General features: G+C 43.6%; 1 protein-coding gene across 3 annotated transcripts in view; it reads right to left on the reverse strand.

Annotated features, from left to right (window-relative positions):
- Nucleotides 1–25,875, reverse strand: part of HPSE2 (heparanase 2 (inactive)) — a 650,239-nt gene that overhangs the window by 5,090 nt on the left and 619,274 nt on the right. For all 3 annotated transcript variants that reach the window (XM_054581334.1, XM_054581333.1, XM_054581332.1), the window contains 2 exons: nucleotides 23,218–23,363; nucleotides 16,236–16,382 (listed from right to left, as the gene is read on the reverse strand). In XM_054581334.1, the coding sequence (XP_054437309.1) occupies nucleotides 16,236–16,382; nucleotides 23,218–23,363 (293 nt within the window). The remainder of the gene's footprint in view (nucleotides 1–16,235; nucleotides 16,383–23,217; nucleotides 23,364–25,875) is intronic.

Consider the following 25,875-nt stretch of genomic DNA (forward strand, 5'->3'; position numbering starts at 1 on the left):
ACCATTCTTATTATATTTTCATCATATTCTGGATCTCCTTACTGCCCATGACTTTTCAAACCAAATACTAACTGACCAGCCTATGTGGAACTATTTCTCTTAATTCCCCTAGCTGTTAAGGGCATTTAAAGTGTCCAAATATTAGAACAACTGGGTTTTATCACCATCTGTTTTTACTAAGTCTGAGTTACTTTGCAATTCCTAAAGTTGTTTTCTTTATTTTGGATGCTAATGGGATTCAATGTCTCAATTTGGAGTCAAGCCCTCTGCTCCCCAGGCCTCTAAGGGAGCCTCTTGGCCTGGTCACCCTCCTGCCCTTCCCCCACCACCTGTCTATAATCTCTGGTCTTCATGTATGACCATGGTTCTTGCTAGCAATGGACGCTGAAGCAAGTTTTAGCGGAGTCAACTGTCCTGAGGGCTCAAATGCAGGTCTAGTGAGCATGCCCTTTGACAGTCTTGAAGATAATTTGCTGGACTCTGACCTGGCCCCAGGTGGACTTTTGCAGGGGTGGAGACAGGGCAAGCCTGTGTATTATTGAGAGTAGCCTTAACATTCCTTCTGGCTTGAACATTTTTCAGGTAGGTGGCCCACACCCTAGCAGCAGGCCTGAGGCAGAGCTGAAAGTGAAATTCAGACTGATCCTGCCCAAACAGAAATCTGACCATGACATCTACCTACCCAACCTTGGAACGTTGTCCAAAATGTCCTTACAAGAGCCCATCAGCAAGGCCCTCTACACACTCCTCCAGCCCGTCAGAGGCTCACTGGAGCCCCTGCCCATTCCAGCTCCCCACTACCCATCACCTCCTTTCATTCTGTGCTGCAGTTTCTCCAGCCACAGCTTCTCTAATCTCAGGGGTTTTGTACCTGTTCTCTCTGTTCAAAACCTTCTCCCTGCTTCCAGCTTCCTCTCCTGGCTAACTCTTGGCTGTCCTTCCGCCAGGCGCCCCTCCAAAGCGCTCGCACATTACCCAGGGTCTTGAGTGGCCCTCATCATCACACAGTGTCGGGATTGCTGACTGCGAGTCAACCTCTCCAGCAGGCAGGGAGACCATGTTTCTGTCCTCCTCATCCTGCACGCTCCTGTCCCCCAACTCACAAAGCAGATTCTCGAGAAAAGGACTGGATATAAACATGTGGGGAGCAGAAAAGACACTGGACTGGAAGCTGGAGGCTGGAGTTTCAGTCCAGACTCTGAGAATGACACGTGCGGGTCTAGGCATGTATGTTGTCTGCAGTCTCAGCTTCCAGATTGTTAAATGATAAGGGAGAGGGAGGGAGGCAAGGAAGAAGTGGGGATTGGGCGAGAAGGAGAGAAAAGAGAATGAGTAAGAGACTGAGTGTGTGTGTGACCGGGGTGGAGGTGGAGGGGAGGGAGTGTACGGACGTGGGGTCCGGCAGGTATCAGCTTCCTTTGCTCCCCAATGATCCGCACACCTCCTAGTTCTGACGCTGTTCCCGTGTGCTTCCCATGAGCCGCTAGAGGTCACTCTTGTTCTACACAACACTTTCGGGGAGCTCGACTGGGTGGTGACTCCCAGGAAGCCGGGGCGCGTGGGCCAGCCTGCCCCACAGACCGCTGCCTCGTCCCCGGAAGGCCGGGAGGTGAGCCCTGCGCTTGTTCTCCCAGAGGATCAGACCACAGGCTCAGTCAAATCACAGCAAAACTTCGTTGGGGTCCGCTTGGCAGGGGGTCCACCTGGAATGGGGCTCATGTTTAAGCATACGTGCAAACCTGGGCTGAGATTCCTGCCGGGGGTGCGGGATTTCGGGCCAGTGTGCGGAGAGGGGGTCTGCGCAGGTGCGGGCCTGGCGGTGCCTGCGCGACTCCGCGCCCGGCTCTCCAGGCCCCGGTCCCAGGCGCCCCAGCCCACTCGCCAGCTGCGCACCTGTGTGCGTTTTACAGGGCCCCGAGGCCTGAGCTGTCCCCCCCTGAGGCCCCCTGCCTGAGTTAGAAAGTTGGTATGTGCAGCTGCCCTGCCCTTTTCCAGGTCAGGGGCAGGTTAGGGTCGCAGGGAGCGCGGCCAGGTTTGAGGAGAGACCTTGTTCCCTCCCCTGCTCTGGGAGGGGCTGTGCATCTGGGGTCGCTTAGAGAGGAAGTTCTTTGAAACAGCCATGAGTGATGGCGACTCCTCCGAGAGGGCTGCTGAGGAGCGGCCACTGCAGCCTGGTGTCCCTGGTCCCACGTGCCCAGCTGGAGCAAAGGCTGTGTGTTTATGACCCTCTCTGGGGGCGCTCCTACTCCGCAGGGGACGTGGGGAGGATGACTTCCTCCCAAGTGTGCCCTTAAGTTTTTCTCCCATGTGCTTTTTGCTCTGTTTGGAATCTGGTACAATCTGTCAAAAAGCAAGCTCTTCCCTCCAGGCCCCATCGGATGTGGCCCCCTCCACAGGGGCCTTATCTGAGAGCCCCAGCTGGAGGAGAGGCACGTTCCCTGCCCCCCTTTTAGCACGCACCCTTCTCCGCTTTATTTCATCCATGTGCAGGAGTCATTTGGCCTGCTAAACAGAACTGTTTTCATTTCTTAATTTTCAGCCCCATGTGGTTCAGTGCGTTCTTGCCTATGATAGTTCAAATTAATGCTTGTCGAGTTCTGCTCCACCCCTCTAGGCATTCTCATGTGGCTGGTTAGACACTCCAACCCCTTCTGTTGTTAAAGAGAGGAGGCCTAATGAGAGAAAAAATGGAGATAAACACTTTCTGTTCCCCCCATCCCTGCAAAAGCTCACATCATAAGTGAAGTTCCTGGCCGCTGAGACACTGGGGGGCTGCTGAGATCATCAGCCTTCACCCTACTCTTTGAGTGCATATCGACACAATGAGGAGTATCCGTCAAGTTTCAGTATCATGGAGGAAACACTAGGACTCCTCTACACAAGCAGAGCTGGGGGTTTTACAGGCAAGTTGTTAGGAATGTAGGCTTTTCCTATATGCAGTTAGGTTTGGGAGGTCCTGATTTGATCTGTGTTCTATCTAAGTCTGTGTAATAATTGTCCAAGTCATAGTGAAATTCTACCATGCACTTCTAAAGGCTTAAAGTAACTTAGCACATTTGGCAGACAAGATGAGAGTCCAGCTAAGGAACCTGAACTTACGCCGATATTAACTCCCAACAGAGGAGGGAATCATCTAGGGGCAGTTTGGGAAGAATATTTGACTCTGCGACCATCTGAAAGCTCCATGTCATAGGCATATCACACTCATACCACAGGACCCAATGGGAACCAGCTGTCAAGCTTATGGAGGCTCGAATATGTGGTTTGCTCTGTTCCCTTCCCATTGTAAAGGTTCAGTGCCATGACCACCAACATTCATAAATAGTGTGTAAAAGGCGTTACTCATATTCCTACTGTTCTTAGTGTTGTACAGATTTAATGATAACAAATGTAGTCCTTACCCACTAAGGCAGAAAACACAGAGACATGCAAATGTGTGGTCAGACACACTGTAATTAACACATTACACAAGGAGACAGAAAGAAAATCAACTTCCTGGCTGGGATTTCCAGGCCTTCTGAATCCTGGCACTCATATACTTTTGTGGCCTTTCCCCTTCACCCCACAAAGCATCCTATACGCCAGTCCTGGAGGTGATGTGCCACACCCCCAAGCAAAATGGCCTTTGAACTTCTGTACTCCCAAATGTTTACTAAACATGCCTTCCCTCCAGCATTTCCTAGACACATGGCTCATCCGTCCAGCTTCTCCTGGTCCATGGCCCTGAGCCCTGAGGATTTCCCAGAGTTCCAGGTCAGAATCCATCTCTCCCTTCCTTACACGGCCCCTCTCCTATATTTTCCATCATGTGGTTTGCCTTGTCTTAAAGTATCCCCTGCGGGGAGGGACCAGGTTTCCCCAGCCCTCATTGTGGGAGGCTGGAAGGGGCAGTCAGGGGGTTGGGGGAGGGCCAGGAGCACCCCTTCACAGGCAGTCCGTGGGTGAGGTGGAGAGAGCCAGGGGATAGGGGGGAGGAGGGGTGGGTGTGGGTGTGTACGCAGGCGCACATGTGCACAGACAGGTTTTCCCACATGTAACAGTATGAGGTAGAGTCTGTAAGCCATGCCCCAAATTAGTTCCATTACTATAAGGTCATGGCTCCCTGGATATCTATTCAAATATGTTAAATCAAAGGGATATATATCTCAGTTTTATTGGATTTTGACAGTGTTCCTTATAATATCAAATGCACTGGTATATCCTAAATAGGAAAAGATAAGGTGTCCCAAGTGGTACAGTTTCTATTCCAGGATCCACAGATGTCTAAGTGCAAAAGTGTGGTTCTCTGAGTCATTCTTGTGAGGATGAGCAGGAGAGAGGTAGTCTGCTAAGTGACAGTGATGTTGGCTGCTGGTTCACAGTCTGGTGCTCCAGCCCCGGGTTGGGAAAGAACCACAGCCTCGCCCTGCTATGGGGACGGGGTGGGCTAGGACCTTTCAGTTCCCTGGACCTTATATTTGTCCATCACCCAAGCTACAGCCTCTAGAGGCTATGGAGAAAGGAGAAGACAGGGACCACATCTTTTTAGCATACCAGAATTGCCTACATGTCCTGCTCGCCACACCTCAGTTCAGATCAACTGCTTGGAAACGTCAGCTTTGCTCTAACATGAGCATTTACCACTGCTTCATCTGAGTCACCTGGAACAGAATGGAAATCTCTGCAATAAGGGTCCCCAAGTGAGTGGAGGTGGGGAGGGGAGACCACAGCCTTGACGGACAGCTATGCAGAGATTCCAGCTGCTGGGAGTAAGCTGGAAGAAAATGCACTCTGTAGCTGAAAACAAATGGAAAACCCTCAGGAAGTAACAGTGAAAACTCTGGACTCCTAAACATTTTGGTTTAAGATGTAAAGTCATCGTAAAATATAAAAGCATTTTATAATCCTCTAATCTGCACAGTGATCTGACCATTACTAATCCGGGAGTTGAAACAAACAAGAAAACCTTTGAGGAGTCATACATTTGGTCACAAAGAACTCACGGGGGCGGGGGTGGGGGTGGCTCAAGGTACCTTCACACCTTTGGCTACATGGCTGAGTTACTGAACGAAGAACAGAATCTGGGTGAAATCAAAGATGCAAATCAGCAGGGATCTTGTTCCAGTGTTTTCTAGAGGGACAATGGTTCTCCACCTTTGCCACATATTTGAATCACCTGGGGAGCTTTAAAAAATACTGGTGCCTGGGTCTGAGCCCAGAGATTTTGGTTTAATTGGTCTGGGTGAGGTGTGGGCATTGGGGTTTTTTAAACTCCCCAGTGATTCAAAGTGCAGGCACAATGGAGTGCGAGGGGCAGGGACGTGCGGCAGCGAGCCTGCAGCGAGGGGGTGGGACCAGGAGGCTTTCTAACCGCGCCATTCTGAATTTATTTTGAAGAAAACAAGCATTTTTTTTTTTTTACTCTTTTAGAGTACATGTTAGGAGGTCACATTTTTAAACCTGAAAGGAAGATGTGGACTTTTAAAAGACATGCTTTTTGTTGAATAGTCTGAAATGAGCATTTTTGCTATTTCAGTAGACCTGCTTTATTAAGGTTTCTCCTGTACACTACACTAGTTTTAAGGTTTCTTCATGTACACTAGTGAGATGAGCTTGCTCCTCAACACGTACCGGGCAAGTGTGTGTGTGTAGTACTTTACGGGATGGATGAGGAGTGGAGTCAGATGAAGCATTCCCACAGACAACGAACTCAGGCATTTCTTTAGCACTGAAGGGGAAAACTTTGTCCTTTCCTTGAATTGCAACTTCTATAAAGCCATGTAGAGTCCTCTCACGCTGATCACAGAGCGCTCCCTACAGACAAGCTCTTTAGGCAAGGGGAACTATGGGGATTAAATATATCATTCAGTACCCTCACTGTATTTTCTAGATACATATGTAATTATTTACTTAGGTAATGCTATACACATTTGTTAGAACTCATCTCTTTCTTAGGCACAAACACCTCAAAGGAGCACAAGGATTCTTTTAACAAGAGTTAAAAGAATCTAAACTCCTCCAAGGTTCAGTGAGAAAGCTTACATTGACTAAAAATGTGTAAGACCCATTTCTCTATGTATTTACTTCTCTTTTTTTTGTCTATAGACTGACTCAGCCTTATGCATAAGTACTCTTATAAATATATAGGCTCATATATATTTACACTTCTACCTTCACAGTGTCTACTTCAGACTTTCTGAACTGGAACGGGAACTGAGGTGTTGCTGGTTAGAGTGAGCACCGCCTCCCTGCTCCCTCCTGGCTGCTCCGAGTCCTCTCCCGAGTCCTCTCCCGCAGACATCTCTCCTGCCACTGAACACATCTCTCAGCCGCAGCAGCTTATCTCGCCTCCCCGGGGGTTCCGAGTGGCCTTTCAAAAGGGCTGCAGATGATGTGGTTGCATCTGCGCCAGTAGGGCCGTTTCCTCCAGTAGGGCCTCTACTCGAACGCTTACTTTTAAAAAAAATGACATTTTTAACCAGCACTTGAAGCCCTGCATGAGTTAACAGGTTTCTTCACAGCCCTCAGCTTGAAGGGCACAACTGTCGATGTTTTTTACCTCTTACAGGACTTCAAAACAAATTCCAAATTCATTAAAGAAACTGATAGAAAAACAAAACAAAAAAGAAACTAGGAAGAAAATAAAGATACATATTTATCTTATTTCAGAAATATAAATACATAAGAAATATAAGTGGAATAGAAGAAGTCACACAAAAAATATAGATTTAACTATATAAAAAGGAAACACTTCTGAATGTCAAGATAATACCCTAAAAATGAAATAGTTGGAAAATAGCAAATAAAATACTGGAGAAAATATTTCAACACATATGATAGATAGCAAAGGGGAAATTGCCTTATATTAGAAAAAACTTACAAATCATTCATAAAACAGATAACACCCCAGTAGAAAAATAAGCACAGGACATAGAAAATTCATGACAACCATACAGTACTAATAAAAATAAAAAATTCAACCTCACTAATACTCAAATAATACAAATTAAATAAGAATACTATATTTCATTATTAATTTGGCAAAGATTAAAAAATATTACTATTCTGTGTTGATGAGGTAGATTGTAATAACGTAATGTTCACATTTCTTACTTCTTAGACCTCTAAAACTAAGCTTATCTGAGGTAAGGAAATTGAACTGTTAATCATATGAGATAAGGTTCTAAAACTCAGTGGATTCCAACGCAAAGGGGATAGTGAGCAACCTCTACATCAGGCTACCTGAAGAATGGTTGAAAGAGCTGAGAGTATTTATCTTGGAGACTAGAGTTCTAAGGGGAAATATATTGAAAAATTGTGAAGAAGAAGGTATAGATTTACTCTGCTTTTTTTTTTTTTTCAGCAAGGGAAGAATGGGAAGAAAACGCCCTTTGGCCACATATAAAAAGGGTCTTTCCCACAATCAGAGCCGTGTAGCCCTAGACTGGGCCAACCCATGAGATGAGCAGCCTCATCGAACAGAAGCTGACAGGCTTCCTCTCAGGGATCTTATGGAAGAACATCTTGATCTGTAAGAGTACCTCCATTTTTTTTCCTGTATAAAGTTATCTTTTAACAAGTGCAGAACTTTTATAGAGTGGTTTATTTAAAAGAGTGACTAATTTAAATTATCTCAGACAAATGAAGATAATGGAAACCTGCAGGGAATACATCCGGTAGACCAGAGTTCAAAAACTCCAGGTACCAACTAAGATCAGCAGCACAGAAGTTAAACACTTAGACGTCTCGAGTCCGCTGAGATAAATGGAGTAACGGCCCTTTGGTCCCAGAAAACAGGTCTTCAGACTTTGTGGTTGAGTGAGTAAAAAACCTGCTTATAGAATTGTTAGGGTTGCGGTTTTTCCCGAAGCTCCTTTTGCCATGTCTGTCTAGGTCCCAAAATAAATGCAGTGCTTCCAGTTATCACCAGAGAGAGATTGTGGTGGCTCAGGTGGTGGCCATTTCAGACCTCAGGACTTTTCACACCAGCCAAGCTCTGAATCTGGAAATGAACTATCAGAATGTGGTCTGTTTCAACATGGACATGAAGTTATTTTTAAAGTCTTAGCCCCTGGGAGTTACTTCAGTATTTTCACAACCAATCTGTTTGGCTAATATTGAATGACACCTCACAAAAGGTATGCAGCTAGATGCCAATGTTCTTCTTTGATATAGAATTTAAAGGGGGTAAAATTAAAGCAAAAATGTGTTAAAAAAATCTAGCAAGATGGGGATCTGGAGCAGTATGTAGAATAAGGGGAAAAATTCATTTCTTCCCAGAATAGGCGATAAGATTCTTGTTTCATAGCACCCTTGAGATTTTTTTCAGCTAAAATCATGGCAGCTGAAGGAGAGCCTCATGCAGATATGAAATTCAAGCATTTAATAAGGAACCCATTACCCCCAAAGCTGAAGAGCCCTGCACCTCTCTCCTGGTACCATCCACAGGCTGCTTCCTGCTAGTTATTTGTTTCTCATAACAGAGATGAGCTCCTTCAGGGCAGAGACCTGAGAATCACCATCCTCCCTCCCCCAAATATGCCACATTAAATAGCTTTTGATGGCCAGGTGCTGACATGGCCTGCCATTAAGTTGATCAAGAGACTTTCTGATCTGAAGTATTCACATTAAACTTTATATTCAGACTTTCCCCCTAATTTGTCACTTGGGATTCCTGAGTTCTTATATACGAGGATATAGATATGACTACACTTCATTTAAAATCTTAGCTAGATTAATTGCTACTGCAAGTTAGACTGCTGAAGAGGAAAAAAGTTATGTCTGGTACAGAGTATGACCTCAATAAAAGTTGATGAATGGTTGATATATCCTCTCCAGTTTCCCTGGGAACCCTTCCCGGCCAGCACCTCCCCTCAGAGATGGGCCTCTGAGCGGGGCTTGTGAGGCGGAGGGTAGCGGGCAGCGTCTGTGTGTGGGGTCACAACAGAATACGTTGAGATTGATTTTTAGAGACCGCAAAGTAAGCCAATTTACAATCACTCCTGGTATTTAATAACCCCTTTGGTTGAGAAGAGCACAGAAGAAATAGGAGGGAACCACCCAATTTTGCCGAGAAAAAAATTTGCTCTTACTAAAATTCTGTGATTAGGAAGCAGAATCTTAGAAGCAGCTCAGAGAGGAAGTTTTAAGAAGGATCTGAAATTAGGGCTTGTGAAGAAAAGTTAATGAAACTGGGATGAGTTTAGCCCAAAGGAGAGAACATTGCTGAGTAAACTACTATCTTAAAAATATATTCATTATGTAAAGAGCCTAAGATGAAATTAATCCAGAGAGTATCATGACAGAGTTCAGTTATCCATACTGTATATTTGTCATTATGTCATTATAATTTCATATTACTGGACTCTGGGGGTAGTACAGTGGTGAAGAAAGTACACTGGATTCGGGGTAGGAGAGCTGAATGCTAGGTATTTTCCAGCTCTATCACCTAAAAGTTGTGTGACTCAGGAGTAAGTCACTTAATGATCTGAGAATCACCTTCTTCAACTCTAAAAGGGGAGAGAGGCAGGAATTGCTGTACTTGCTTCACAGTGCTGTTCACAAGGTTAAACGAGATAATGGCTATGAGAGCTGTTTATTATCTATACAGTCCCAGCCACAGCCACGGCAGGCCCCCGTGTGCTCATATAATTAAGAATTCTTATGCAATTCAGACAGAATGGAAACTGTGGGCACTCCTTCCCCAGAGGTCTTTAAACACAGAACATCTTCTGGTCCAGATGTCCTAGCCGCAGACTGTCTGCAGGCAGGGGAATGAACCGGAACACCTCGAAATGTCATTCCACTCCAGGATCTTAGCATCTGCTGATTCCCTCAGGTCAGTGTGTCGGAATAAAACAGCCAATGTGAGAAAAGTTGTTTTCTTCTTTTCTAATTTTTGGATAGTTTTCCCTCCAAATGGAAATGAACCAGACACATAGGGAAGAACACTGGGATCTAAACAAACACCTGCTCTTGGTTTGAGTTTTCTCCCCAAAAGTGAGTCCTTCTGCTTTCTGATGTAAGTTGACTTGTTTGGCCTGACTTCATGTTGCTTCTCTGTTGAAAGACATTGAAGATATTTATGTCTGGGGTAGAAGTAATTCCCTGCCCCTCCTAGAGGACGTTTATTGATTTGTGATTGTGTGAAGCAGTGGACAGATTCTCTCCTTTGTAGACAGTAGAGCTGCCCCCAAAGGTGCTCTCTGACTTAGCCAGAAGGGGAACTATTATTGTCTTGGGAGCGAATGGTCAGTCTCCCTCACGGAAAGGCAAGAAATCAAGTACATGTCAGAAAGGGACCTGAAGCTGGAGATTTTTTGGAGAGAAGCTAGCCTCATATGACCACCACTCCCTCCTGTAGCACAGTCTCTTCGTTTGGACTTTCAGTGGCTTGAAGAAGCGATTCAGCTGGTGAGCATGCAGACAGAAGGCCCCACAAGTGAAGTGGGGGTGGGGGAAAGGGAGTGGAAGAAAAGAACAGAACTTCTGAGTTTGGTGGGAAGCAGTAATCTTTTACCTCAACCTTCCACTGTGGAGGAGTCTCTGATTGATAGGCTACCTCTTGAGAGAGCCTACCTTGCCCTTGGTCAGACCAGGGAAGCCTTGGGAAAATGAGCTCACGTTGTGGTGAAATCTCTCTCTTTTAAATGGTACTCCCTGGTTTTCTATCATTTTAGAGGATTCTAGGCCAAATCTGTTCTCTTTCCTTTAGCAGTCCTTTGATTATCTGAAGAATGTCTTTGCGACTTACCTTATTTTTCTTCTCTGGATTAAATCTGCTCATTTCCTTCAGCCATCCTTGAAGAATATGTAATCCAGATACAGGACACCCTTCCCTTATACACACTGAAGTTTTGTCAGAGTTTCTCTTTTCCTATCCTGGAGGGTATAGAGCACCCTCCTTTTGTCTGGTTCCTAGAATGAGAACTATCTCTTATGAGACTTGGGTGGTGGGTCTTATGACTTGTCCACTAACTGAGATGAGAAACAGGAACCTTCACTGTAGACCTGGATGCTTGGACTCTGCATGATTATTGTCCTTAAAGGTGCTTCTTGTGCAGTAACACCTGACATACCTGAGCCTGGAGTTCACATGGAGAAACCCTTTCAGAGATTTCAAATATTTCCATCCCTGATGGCAATTTTGAGAGAAGGCAAATTATGACATGTTTTCTACTAATCGAAAACGCTTGCCAATGTCCCCCTCCTCCTGAAACCCCAGGCCAGAATGCCCAACTGGTGGACTGAATGGTGCACTGACTTGCTCTATATCCTCTTCCAGGTTCCTCCAGACAGGAGCAATTATAGGTTCTCCTGTTTCCAGAGCTTTCCATCTGCTTCTGAGCTAACATGGCTTCAGGCTGCAGCTAGGAATTAGCAGACACAGAACACAGAATCTGGCCCCAGAGGCTTATAAAAGAGAGGAGGAGACACCAAAGGCTGAAATCACTTCCTAGCATTTCCTTTCATCCTTTCCTGCAGAGTCTGCTGCATCGAAACCATGCCCTTCCTGTGAGACCCCCAGCCCAGCACTGCTGAGGGCTCTTGCTGTTAGTAGTTACTTTGCAGAGTGCTGGATGGGGCACTGAACATGTACGTGGAAGTCCCTATCTGGCAGCTTATAGTCCAAAAAGCCACAGTTCAAGGCCAGAGCCACCAAGGTCTACAGTGGGAGAGGTGTTAAATTAGCAGTAGTTTATAGGAGAGAAACAAGTTTAGAGAAGTGAGCAAAGGGCTCAAAATTCCATAGTGGAGTAGATGCAGGGTTCCAGCTGGAATCTCTGTTGACTTCCAATCCAAAACTCTCTTAAGTATAATGTATGCAAAATCATATGTGTTGCCTGTCTTTATACTTACATATGTATGTGTGTGCATGGGTGTGTAAGATTTTCATTTGTAGGAGGTTTCATTTCACTCGTGTGTTCTAATTTGATTCTCACAATAACCCCATCTGACAGACCAGGGAGCTGAGGTTTGGTCACACACGCAAATGGTAGCAACTGGATTCATATCCAGGCCTTCTGATTCCAGCTCCCTCTGCTTCCAATTGTGTGACATTGTTATTTGATCTTAGTAGGTATTATCAAATCTCTCTTCAAGACCTCTATGGAATGACTAAGTATTTTGTGAGTTCCTTCCATGTGGTACACATGGTCTTCCTGATTCTGGGCAGGCCCAGCTCCTAATCTCTTTCATTACAGAAGACCCAGAGCTGTCACAGTCACTGCTAAAGAGTCATCCCCTCTGTCAGACATGACTTTTAGGTCAATATTAATGGCAGTGGGAGAAGACTTCCAGTCAAGATGGTGGCATAGGTAAACATGGCTCCTTGCACAACTGCATCAAAATTACAACTAAATTATAGAACAACCATACTCAGAACCATCAGAAATTGAGCTGAATGGAAGCCTGACAACTATGGAATTAAAGAAACCACATCCATCCAGAGTGGTAGGAGGGGCAGAGATGCAGAACAGGCTGGTCCCACATCCACATGTGGTAGATGAAAATTTGTGAGGGATATCTTGGGAGTGAGGAGTTCTAGCCCCACACCAGGCCCCCTTAGCCCAGGGCTCCAGTGCCAGGAAGATAAGTCCCCATGTCTTCTGGCTGCAAAAACAAGCTGAGATTGAGTCGGTGGAAGAAACTACTGGAGTCCCAAGTAATTCCCTTAAAGAACCCACACATAGACTTACCCAGGCTCACTCCCTCTAAGCTCTAGCACCAGAGGAGCAGCTTGAAAGGCATACAGGGAGGAACTGAAGTGTCTGGCATCAAGGTGAGGGCTAGGGGACAGCTTTCTCCCAGACAGAAAGGCAGGCAGAGACCATTGTCCCTTTTCTGAACCCTCCTCTGAAAGAGCCACAGACCTGGTAGGTGAGTGCCATATCTGAGACTCCATCAACCTGGTTAACACTGTTTTCCCCACCCTGGAGATCTCCTGAGGCTCCATCCCATCGAACTTTCAGCTGTTAACAGTGACTTTTCCATATGAATGGCTGGTCTTGGCTCATGCTTCACAGCTTCCCAAATCCTATCAAACAAACAACAGCTGGCCTCAGTGACCCCCAGGCCCAGCACTAGCAGCATCCAGACTAGATTCACAGTTTGGCTTTGCCTGGGACTCTCCAACTCCAGCACAAGTAGCAGCCCTCTCAGATTGCTCTATACTTCAGGCAGGGTGCCCCAGGCAAAACACAGGTAGGGGCTGACCTTGGCCTGTAACACTTGGGAAACCTCAGGGCCTGCTCACCCAGTGGATAGTTACAGACCACACTGGAGCACCACCACCCTGCCCCTGCACAGCAGATCTTCCATGGGGGTGGAGGTTGATAGTCAGTGGTCACAGCCAGTCCTTGCAGCTGACTGGCCTGGGTAAATCCCTCCACTGACCTGCCAACAGCAATCAAGGCTCAGCTAACCCAAATGAAGAGCACACCTTGAGTACCCAGCTTAAGTGATCAGGGAGGCTGTGCCACGGGATCCTATAGTACTTACTACATTAGGCCACACTACCAAGCAGGGAGTCTTAGCAGCTCTACCTAAAACATAGAAACAAACACAGGGAGGCTGCCAAAATAAGCCGACAAAGAAATATGGCCCAAATGAGAACAGATCAGAACTCCAGAGAAAGAGCTAAACAAAATGAAGATAAGCAATCTATCAGAGGCAGAGTTCAAAACACTGGTTATAAGGATGCTCAAGGAACTTAGTGAGGACCCCAGCAGCATTAAAAAAGATTTAGTCAGAAACAAAGGATACACTAATTGAAATAAAGAACAATTTATAGGGAAACAACAGTAGAGTGAATGAAGCTGGGAATCAAATCGATGATTTGGAACATAAGGAAGAAAAAAACAACCAGTCAGAACAAGACAAAAAAAGAATAAAAAGAAATGAGGATAATGTAAGCAGCCTCTGGGAAAACTGTAAGAGGTCAAACATTCACATCATAGGGGTACCAGAAGGAGAAGAGAAGGAGCAAGAAATTGAAAACTTATTTGAAAACATAATGAAAGAAACCTTCCCTAATTTGATGAAGGAAGTAGATATGCAAGTCCAGGAAGCGCAGAGAGTCCCAAAACAGATGGAAGCAAACAGGTCCATACCAAGACACATCATAATTAAAATGCCAAAGGTTAAATATAAAGAGAGAATCTTAAAAGCAGCAAGAGAAAAGAAGTTAGTTACTTACTAGAGAGTTCCCATGAGACTGTCAGCTGATTTCTCAAAAGAAAGTTTGCAGGCAAGAAGGGACTGGCAAGAAATAGTCAAAGTCATGAAAAGTAGGGACTTACATCCAAGGTTGCAGTACCCAGAAAAGCTATCATTTAGATTGAAGGGCAGATAAAGAGCTCCCTAGACAAAGAAAAATTAAAGGAGTTCATCATCACCAAACCATTATTATATGAAATGTTAAAGGAACTTATTTAAGAAAAAGGAGAAGATCAAAACTATGAACAATAAAATGGAAATAAATATATATCTTTCTGCAGTTGAACCTAAAAAACAAGCTAAGCAAATAAGAACAGAGACAGAATCATGGACATGGAGATGGATTTGACGGTTGCCAGATGACAGGGGTCGTGTAGGTGAATGGGCAAAGAGGTGATGGGATTAAATACAAATAGGTAGTTACAGAATAGCCATGGGGATGTAAAGTTCAGCATAGGAAATGGCTACTGCCATTTTGGCTACTGCCAAAGAACTTATATGCATGACCCATGGGCATCGTGTGGGGATTGCCTGAGGGAGTGGGGGATGCTGGGTGGTGGGGGGGTGGGGCAAAGGAGGAAAAATTAGGACACCTGTAATTGCATAATCAATAAAATGTAGTTTAAAAAATAAAGGACTAGTAACACACACACAAAAATAGCAGTCAGAGACTTAAACTCATGGTCCTCAGAAAATTAGACCAACGATGAGAATTTTAGAGCTGGAAGGGATCTTAGTGAAAATATAGTAATCCTTGAATTTTGCAGATTAGGAAATTGAGTCCTAGGATTAGGATTAAAGGATTTGCCCAGGTCACAGATTCTTTAGGAAACCAGAACCAAGCCTCCTGCCTCAGATGAAGCCCAGGGATTCAGCATACCAGTCGTGAGCTACTTGGGAGTTGAGGGAGAGGGGATAAAACACTCAAGAGTTCTGCTGATACAGGTAGGATTGAGAGGAAAGAAAAGTATAAGCAGTGTACATGTAGCCAGAAAACAGAGCCAGAAGGTGAACCAAGACTGAAAGTACAATTCTAGGGTGGGCTAAAAAACTCCATAAGTGACTTCCCAGATTGTGTTTTGTTCCCATTGCATATACAGTTGGAAGCCAAATGCAAGCCACCAAGGTTGCAGTACAACAGCGAATAATTAAAGCACAAATAGTTGTGGGCAGCTGTGGGAGTGCAAGCCACCTGCTCCAAGTTTACAGCTTTGTTAAACTTGGTAAACATTAAAAATGGAGTGGGAATGCTCCCAGTCCGCACAACCTCCCATACCCTTCCTGGGAGGCCTCACTTGGGGAACTGAGGTGGCTTTGCCCTTGACCAGGCCCTTGTCACTGGGGCAGAGAGCTGCTCTCTGCTGATAGAAGTCAGTGTTGTCAACAGTCTCTAGTAAAAACTGAGAAAGTAAGGAGTATTGCAGAATAATGTATTTATAGAGTTTGAAGGGACCACAAAGCCTCCAGAATATAATTTCTTTATTGTTGTTCAGAGAAAAAAATTGAGATCTAGACAGGTGATGTGCTCAAAGTTACTAGGTTAGGGGCAGAGCTGACTTTGAGGTCTGCATTTCTGATCCTTTGTTCCGTTCTCCTTCCTTGAAGCCCCGCGTTTATAAATGATGACAGAGTCACAGCATTACAAAATGTTATGGCTGAAAGGGATGTGGTTCTCAGCTACCAGTGTTTTAGCTTGTCACATGACTAGGGGGTGCTATGGGCATTTAATGGGCAGGGGCCAAGGGTGCTAAATAGTTTGATCATCCTGCATCATGAAGAATTGTCTTGCCCAGATACCAAGAGTGACCTTGTTGAGAAATATTTCATCCACTGTTTCATTACAGTTGAGAGATCCAAGCCTAGAGACAGGGAAATGACTGACTCCCAAAGGGAGTCAGTAGTCCCCTGACTCCATCCCGCTGAGCCCCTGAGTTAATTAACAGTGCCATTGATGACTTCAGCAAAGGTGTGACTCTTGCCCCCTCCCCACCCAGCTTCTGCTGCCCTTGCACCTGAGCGATGTCCAGGCCAGCACTTACCTGGACTTCAGGCCCTCCTGTCCGTAGGGCTGCAGCAGGTACTGGTGCACAAGCTTGTCCCTGAGAGTCCCAGCCAGTTTGATTTTCTTTCTTGATCTGTGCAGGTTGATGATAAAAAGTGTGATGGACCCCCGAACATAGTTGTGGCTGAGATTCAGAGAGAGAGAGAGAGAAGGAAAAGATGGAAACAAAGTTGGTCAGTTAAATGCATCTAAATAATTTACAGACCACAGGAAGCAGGACTCCACCAGCATAGGGTACTTATTTTATGGTTCTTGGCCACCTTCAAAAACAGAAAGGCCTTGTTGTGGTGATTTCCTGCAAAGAAGATGGTCGCTTCTCAACATCCTCCTTTTGTTTTTGGTTAAGTGTATTGTAATGGTTTGAGAGAATAAAATATCTTTCTTTAAGTATGGAAATAAAACATGTTGACTACCTAAATAAATAAATAAATATAGATAAACACAAAAAGAAAATTCCCAGAATTCAACATGTCGAGATACAACAACATTTCCATAAACATCCTTCCAGTTTTTTTAGTTTACCAATTTGACAAGTGTTTACTGAGTATGTGACGTATTTCCCAGTTTTTACATAATTGGGATCAAGTTGTTTACACAGTGTTTTCAGTTCATGAACATCTTAAACATGTTCCCATGTTATTATATGATATATTGTACTTATAAAAGAATGCTAAATTCTTCTGTCATAGAACTGTAACATAATTTATTTAACTAACACCTTACTTTTGGGGACTTAGGTTGTTTTCAATTGTTTGCCATTATAAATTATGTGATGAAGCACTGGACTGTACATAAACTTTTTGCACATCATGATTATTTCTGATGGATGAAGTCTTTGAAGTCGGAAACATTAGGTCAGGGGAATGACATTGTACAATGCCTCACCAAAACTTCTGGTTTGTTCCTGGTGGTGCCCCTCCCTGTGGAGTATTTTATGTCCCTGCTCTGCTGAAACCAGTGAAATGTGGGTGAGCATGATAAAACCTCCGGCCAGAAGCTTTAAGAGCCGACCCATGTTTTGTCCCTTTTCTCCCTGCTGGAAGACTGGCAGCATTCTTATCAGAAGGTGAGGTACCTTGCTGACCAGTAGCCTGGATGGAGACAATGTGAAGCAGAGGTACAGCTGAGCCATGACAGACAAGGGTTGGGAATGAGAAATCCATTTTCTCCTTGAAAGCCATGGATATCTGAAGGCCTTTTGTTATCAGAGCATAATTTCACCAATCCTGACTGATAACACACATTTTGATAATATCGATATTAACGCTCTAGAAAATCTGTACGGATTTGCTCTGATTGACTCTGTACAAGATCACACTTTTCCTCATACTCTTAACAACACTGGATATTAAGCTTTCTCAACCTGAGAGGTGATAATGGGGTTTCAATATTATATTAATTTCTAATTTTAAAAAACTCATACCAAAGTGCAGTTAGCCATTTCACTTCTTTTGTAAACTGACCATGCCTTTTGCCCATTTTCTGTTGGTTTATAAAACTATTTATTTACTAAAGATAGTGAGCCTTTGCCTTCATGTATGTTACAAAATTTCCCCCAGTCTTCTTTAACCAAATTCAGTTCGCTTACATTGTATTTGATGTGTAAAAGTTAAAACCTTTATGTAGTCAAATTTATTGATCTCTTTGATTTCTGCTTTAGCTGTTTTACCTACCCTGAGATTATAAAACTGTTTAACATTTTGGAATCCTTTTAAACTACTACAGGATGTTCAGAAGCCTGGGAGAACTATATGCCTACATGGCCTTTCAGTATGTATCAACAAAGCTATAATGATTTCCTTCTCTCTTGTAGGAAAAAAGATTTTGTTTCTAAGGGGTCCCTTAAGGCCCCATCTGGATGGGTTAATGAGAGGAAACAGAAAAAATGACCTGATCCAGCCTTCAAAGGGGGAGCTCAGAGAAACTCTACATCAACTTTGCCCAGAGGAAAATACCATTCCCTGCAGTAACAGCCCCCTCAGCCCCTGGGTCACTCATCTCTTCCAAAGGTGATAATTAAGGGGTGAGTGACCAAGGGTAGGTCAATGTGATAGCTTGGGTTGTTTATTTGTTTTTAGTAATATAGTTTCCAGGGCTAATGCCTGGATTTTTTTATTCAACCCATTTGTGATGAGGGCTTGGAAATCTATAATAAAAAAATATCTTTCTGGGATATTTGGCAGAAGAGTTGGGTTTGGGAACCCTTAGTGGGATGGCTCTAGCCACCCCACTAAGGTCATGAGAAGTGTATCCCACTGGCTCTGTGTCATGGTTTTTCTTGCATGTGTAGGAGGGCACCTTACTGTGTTCAATGCTTTCTGTGTGCTTATATGATATTCTGATAAATTATTAGATGACTTTTCCATCTGGTCCCTTCTCCCCTGGTCCTTCTTCTCAATCCCCTGAAACATGTGAACTAGCTATTGGAGCCAAATGAACTCGGTCAGAAGAGATGCCGACTTATTTGAGCAGACTTGTGTCACCAGAGCTCTGGAGAAAGATGCTGCTAGTCTGTGTCAGCATTTACCATCACTGAAGGACACCAACTATATTCCATTGGCAGGCCTTAAGCTTAACTTACTGGTGTATGAAACTGAGGAAGACAGCATGAACTACTGCTGCTCTGGGCTCCAGAGTGTGAACGAAAGTAGGCATGCATGGATACCAACTTTGCCAACTACAGTAATCCCTTCTGTTAACAGTCATCCAACAACCTTCTCAAAGGCCAGCAGTGGAGGAGGAGAGAGGTTGGTGCTTGCATTTATGAGTTTCTCTTCTGCAGAGCCACGGCATAATGAGGCCTCAGAGACTGGAGAGGAGAGGGTGGGAGGTGGGGAGTGGTAGGTGGGAGGCAGACCTGAAATCACAGCATTGCTCCAGGGAGAGCTGTCTTTTCAACTGCCTGGCAAAGACCTGATTTTCATTTACATAGTTCCCCTGAGGGAGACAAACCAGTACTGAAAACCAGCCCAGAGACCAAGGCTCAGAGGCTCTCATAGAACTCCTAGAGCCTCCTGTCGGGTAGGATCTGCCTCTGCCAGGCCTTCCCTGCTCGGCTGATGGGCAAGGGCATGAAGCAGAGGTCTTGCCGTGAAGACGTATTTTTGGCTGGGCAGTACAGCACCATCCTGAAAGTACGGTGTTGAGAATCCAGATTCCTGAAGAATGCATATTCTCTGCCCACAGAAAACTAATCTTGGAATGGTATCTGTTCCCTTGGAAAATGGGGTCTGATTGAAGGTGTGGCCTGCAGGCAATTAGTCCAGGTGGTTTTTGGTTTTCTTAATGAATGTCCCTTTTTGTCTGGTAGAACATCTGTCTTGCTCTATGTCTCACTCATGGTGACATTTTTACCACCAGCGGAGAATCCTGCACGTATCTGGACTTCATCTTTCTGGCTGTTCTTTTGCTGCCTAACATCTTCTCTGTGTTGCTATGGGAGGAGGAGGAAGTGAGTCAGAAAAGGGAGGCTGGAACTGGAATATCTTGGACGTAAGAGGTGGGGAATGTCATATGGGGAGGTGCATCTTGACTTCCAGATAAAAAACAGTCACCATCCTAGAAGCTGTCTCTAGTGAAGCTGGGAGACTAGGAAAGGGAAGGAAGGGTGGGTGATACTTTGGAATCACAGTCATTCTCAGGGAAAGTCAATGAGCTTGAAAACTAGGTTGGTCCATTGTCTCCAAATCTAATTCAAAGTTTTTGGGTTCGGTAAAAGTCAGGCCATGTTTTGCCAAACATTTTTTCCCCCTAATTTCAAAGCCCCTGTGTATTTTAAGGGAAATTTAATCCACATGTTTCTGATTCATTTACACTTAACTCATCAAAATATTGTTTTGTAAGAGCCATTTGATGTCCAAGAAGCCTCAGGAACCTTTTTTATGAGCCTTTAAAAAAACTTCTTCTGAAAAACAGGAAGTCATGTTTTGCCAATAATAAATGAACTTGAACCCCAAAAGGATCAGTTTTGCTTCAATATCCACCAGGTTCCAATTGGTTCTGAACTTGGCTAAGGACCTCTGTGCCTCCCCAGAAACATACATTCTCAGCAAATGGTGTAGAAAATGGTTTTTCCCAGTCAAAACGTATTTGTTCTCTGAACAAGAAGACCAAAGGTGAGACCTCCCATGCTGCAAGTGTCCTAATTTGCTAACTCTAGGACAGGAAGCAGAAGACCATCTGCTGGTGTTGGTATGGGCATCTGACTTTTGCTCTTAAGTCTATCATAAAAGACAATGCCCTCCAAGGTCAGAAATGACCCACAATGCAAGAGACTGCCATGAGAGACACAGAGGTATTCAGGTAGCGGTTGCCTAACCGTCAGGGAGAGTGTAAAAGGCACTGCTGTGTTGTATAGGACACGAGGGCCAAAAGATCTCTAAGGGTTCTGTCCAACTGTAAAGTGGTTTGCATTATTAATGGTGTTATTGCATATACAAGGGTGATGCCACAGAACTGTGGAATTCAGTATAACATAAGTGCAAATTACTGGCAAGGTGGCTGGCATATAGCAAGTGTTCAATACACATTGGAGTGCAGGAGCAGTGTTAATAGACACTTTCTCTGGGTTCTTCTAAGGTAAGTTTATACTTTTTCACCCAATCCTTGATTTGACCAAGGATATATAATATATTTTCAGAGTACTGGTCAAGGCTGAATTGTGTGCCGCCAACATGCCCACTCTGGCACATTTTGTGACCTGGGCCTTGTTGGCCACAAATAAATTAAGTGAATCAGCAGTGTTTCCTCAGGACTGTTGTGGAGGATGAGGGCATACAGACAGGGTGTGTGGCTTCCCAGAGAGATGGAGCAGAGGCACCTCTCTCCTTGTGCCTACCTGTCTGGGGTGCCTGACACCCAGTGACATGGAGGAGACCTGCAATCTCAGCCCGTGCAGTACATCCACTGAGGGCTTTCTTTTCTACAGGAACAAAAAGGCCTTTACCCCAACTACTACCATTAGAGTCATGTGTAGAATGGATTAGTAAAGTTTTTCCTTCCTTCCTCCCTTCCTTCTTCTTTTAATAGGGAGAAGGAAGAATGGCCCTGAGAGAAGCACAGTGGCACCATTTCCCCAGAGAAGTTCTGGAGTGACTGATGCCCCCCAGAGAGCAGAGGAGAGCTGGTGACATAGAAAGAACATTGACTCTGGATGATCTGAGTGACTTGTTGGAGGCCTCGTGCTAGTGAGTGTCGAATTCTTAGCCACTCTACCACAGCTTCTCCTTCTGGCTGATGTTGTGGTATCAAAGCAGAAGGGAGCTAGAACTCTACATCAGAAATAATGTCTTAATGCCTGTTTCTGCATTCACTCATTTATTCATCAAATATTTACTGAGAACTTCTTTAGGCCAGTCACTGTATTAGACACCAAGAATACAAAAACAAATGAGACACTGAGTTCATGGTATACTCAGAATATTAGTGACAAGTTCAGTGAGAATGTGGAAGAACGGCAGCATCAACGTTGGGAAGAGGCTAGGTGAGGGGCCCTCTGTGAAGACACTCAAGTTCTGCTCAGCCTGTGCTATTGACATTTCCCCCCTCGAGTCCTCAGACAGATGGTATGAAGGCCACAAACTGATGTGCTTCCCAAAAGGGACGAAAGGTGCCAAGAATAATTTTTCTCTCTTGAAGCTTGGGGTCCACCTTTTGGGTGGTTACTTCGGGGTGGAGACAAGGAGCACAGTGTTTCCTTGTGTGGTGATCAGATAACTCCCGGCCAAGGCCGTAAAGCAGTCACTCTCTGTCAGGTATTGGACTGAGCTTCCTGCTGAGCAAAAGGGATGTTGAAAACCTCTGGCCTCTGCCCAAACCAGACTCCACTCATCCACAATAGGTACTTGTATCTAAAGACAAGACAACTGGCCCCTGGCTGCCTTTGCTCAGAGTGATTCTTTGAAAAACCTTATCATGAGAAATTAATTGGCTTGGCTCCTCTCTCATCAAGGAAGGGGAAGGAGCGCCTGTTGTAACCTGACCACGGGGCCCTTTGTGCTGTCTATTGCCCGTGATCGGCCCCTGACAGGCCTGCTGGAATGAAGGCCTGGCTGGGGACACTGCCCCCAACCCCCCCACACCCCCTTTCTTTGCATTAAGAGAAGGAATTCTCTTTTCCAGGGCTGCCTACTCTGTTCCTTAAACAGGAAATGATGTAAGAAAGACATTTATGGTCTGAGGGGTTTTGCTTTAGGCTCAGTTTTAAAGTTTCACTTTATGATTCTCATGTTTTAAAATATTTTATCTGCCAAACTTTACTTACTGATAACTATTTTTCCTGTTTGTTTTAAAGACAACTTGAACAACAATTAGTGCCCCAGATCACAAAGAGGGGGACAGCTGTAGGTCACCATGCTGGGTTGCTGTAGGTCCAGCCCCCTAAAACGGATTTTGTTTAACTTTTTAACCCTTAAAGTAGCTGAAAAGATTATTGAAGTACTGAAAGTGGCTCTAAAGCTGACATGACTCCTTTGGGTACACCTTCTCTCACACCAGTTTGGGACACACTGGTGTGGGGCTAAGTGTTAGCATGTAGCTTTCCAGCATCTGTCAGAAATGTCAAATTATTTCCTTAAGCTCTGCTGGTGGATCACAGGAACAGATTTTATACCTCGCCTTGGTTTAGCCAGAGGCGTACAAAAAAGCCTCGGGCATTACATCAACTGGCACAGAGAAAAGGCTTAATAAAAATTTGTTGGATGAAGAAGTAAATGAACAAATAGCATGTATTTTTATGAATGTTTTATGAATAAATCCTCTAAGTGTGAGAAAGGGGTTTACTTGGGGAAAAGTTATTTATCAGAGATCATTTGAAATCCACAAAGAGCAAGTAGAATGAGTAATTCCAGAGGCAGTGTTCAAGAAGTCTTAAAGGGGTCCCAAAAGGCATGGAATTCTAAGAGGGCCCAAAGCCTGAAGCCCCTCAGGCAGCCTTCTGTGACACCTCTCTAAAGACTTACTTGTGGTGGTTTGTGCAGTGAGCATAAATTCTCAGTTTGTCCCGGATCACTCGGCCTGGCCGCGGCTTCCTTTGGAGCCCAGCCACGTGCACGGCCAAGACCTTGGGGCCGATCAAGCGCTTGTACAGGAGAGACAGCCAGTAGTCCTGAGGAGAACACACAAGCAAAGAGTCAGGGGAGGACACATATTCAGGTGTTCTGAGTACACATGACAAACACACAGGCCAGAGAGTCCTTCTGAGCAGGAGTACATCCTGACCCATGCAACTGACCCTGTAAGCGTGGTCACCCAGAGGAAGCGCTCACCCTGGGTTGATAGTAAAGTCAGCACTATCTGAAGTGGCTTTTCAACTGACCTAAGGGGTTAATGTAAATGGAGGTGACTCAGAGCCACATGCACACACATGAATCAAAGTTTCATTGGAAATAAAAGTTTCATGTGACATAACAACTAGTTGGGGCCTTAAAGTTTCAACTTTACTTTCCTATGAGTGTACTTTTATATTGGTTTATGGCTTCTGTTTAATTGTAGAAGGGAAGATTTACAATCTTTAGAATTGCCACCAATATGAGAATCCAAAATGTCATTCTCCAAATATCGTCGCTGAAGACAACTAGTGTGGTGTGAGAGAGCTGAGGTTTCTCCAGGTAGGAGACCAGAAGCCTTGATTCCAGGGTCAGAAACAAAAACAGAAAAATGTTTGCAAACCATGGTGCTAATTCTGGGTCATCCCCAATAATTCTAAAATAAAAAGAATAATTATAAACTAAAAAGAACATGATATTTTAAAAACTATTCCAGGGTCTATTTGGAACTGATAAATATTCAATTTGTAACCCACACATGTACTTGAACTTTGAAAAGCCTGTTCATCAACACCTTAATTTGTATTATATTTGCTATTACCATATTTTGTGTTTGTATTTGATACAAACATACAATTGCATTTGCATTGTGTACGCGTTTACTCCCTGGTGCGGGGTAATGACTCAGTGTTTGCAACACAGGGCTTCCTAATTTGCCTACGGGCTTCTCCCACCACTTCAGTCCTGTTATTCAGTGAACAGACTATTCGGTGCCTGCCATTCGAGGTCTTAAAGATGTCAACCATGTCTTCTCAGCCATCATCTTTCCAGGCAGAAGCTCTTAATAATCTTTTTATCTTCTCTTGTGTAGCCATCTTAACATCAGCTGCTTAAAAATGCCTGATGAGTTGCATAAATCAGAACAGAGTCTCAAAGCCCCTTTGCCACCAGGAAAAAATCTGAATTGGTCCTGAGTAGTGGACTCTAAACCTTGCCGGATCATCTACCTGAATTAACTTCAAGTGGTCTTAGGATGACTATTAAATATAGTCTCCTATTATTTAAAAAGGCAAATATTTCATCAATGTCAGTCTTACAGATACAAAATCTCATTGGTTTAATCTGCTCTCATTTGATTACAGTTTCTGTGTTGTTGAGTGTAATGTGTTTATTATAGTCACCCATATTTCCAATGAGATGTCTACCTTTTACTTACCATTCTGTAACATAGCTTTTAATATGATTAGTAAGAATCCTTTAGAATGTATGTGGGCAAATGTTCTGTCCAAGTTTGTAATTTTCCTTTTATTACCTTTTTAAAAATTTTTTGATATGAAGAATTTAAAAAACTTTTACAGGAAAAGATGTCAATCTTTTTCTTTCCATTTCTTTTATTCTTAGAAAGTCTTTTCTCACACAAGAATCAGACAAATCTTCACTTATGTTTTTCTAGTTCTTATTATAATATCATTTAAAAATTTAACTTTTTAGTTGATTGAACAACATATTGGTTGTGTGATAGTAGCCTTATTATTTTCTGAATAATTTATTGGTTGTTGTACCATCATATAGTGAATAATCTATCCTTAAGTCCATCTTTATTACATACTAACTATATAGAAATATAAATAGTATTATAAATAGAATAATTCTATCATAAATGGAATAATTCTATACATTAGTAATTATATATGATATAGTTTAATATATTACCTTTACATATTTATTTATCTATGTATTATATTATGATATAGTGTATAATACAAATTAAATATATGTAGATATAGGAATACATCACGTATTTTATGAATTTTGTATCATGACATACTGATAAGAAATGTTATATATAATTCTGCATCCAGATTTTCTATTCTCTTCCACTGAACTCTCCATTTCATTATCAGTTTCACATCATTTTAATGATTAAAATTTACATTTTCATATCTACAGATTTAAGTCTATTTCATTATAATTTTTTCTTATCAAACTTTTCTTAATTAGTCATATCCATTTACTTTTCCAAATAAACCGTGAAATAACTTTTTATAGTGTTTGTTGTTCCAGAGAAGTTCGAGGCTAGCATGAATTTTATTCTATGTTTGGCTAGCCTGTTTATTTTCTATCTTTTATGTTCTGCCACGATGCTTGTAGGAGTCTTGTTTTATCCTTGATATTTGAACTTTTACCAGGAATGTGTCAATGTGGGCTTCTGCATTAATTTGCTGGTATTCGGGAGTGCTTGTGATAAGAAAGACTAAGTAAGGCCTTTCTTCAACCTGTGAGAATGTTCTTTAGATACAGCCTTAATCTTATTTCTTTCTGCTTGCTGCAGTCTCTGTTTCGGGAGTCTGT

This window comes from Pteronotus mesoamericanus, unplaced genomic scaffold (genome assembly GCF_021234165.1).
Source record: "Pteronotus mesoamericanus isolate MK-2021 breed Mesoamerican mustached bat unplaced genomic scaffold, CSHL_Meso_final contig_657, whole genome shotgun sequence".
Classification (NCBI taxonomy): Eukaryota; Metazoa; Chordata; class Mammalia; order Chiroptera; family Mormoopidae; genus Pteronotus; species Pteronotus mesoamericanus.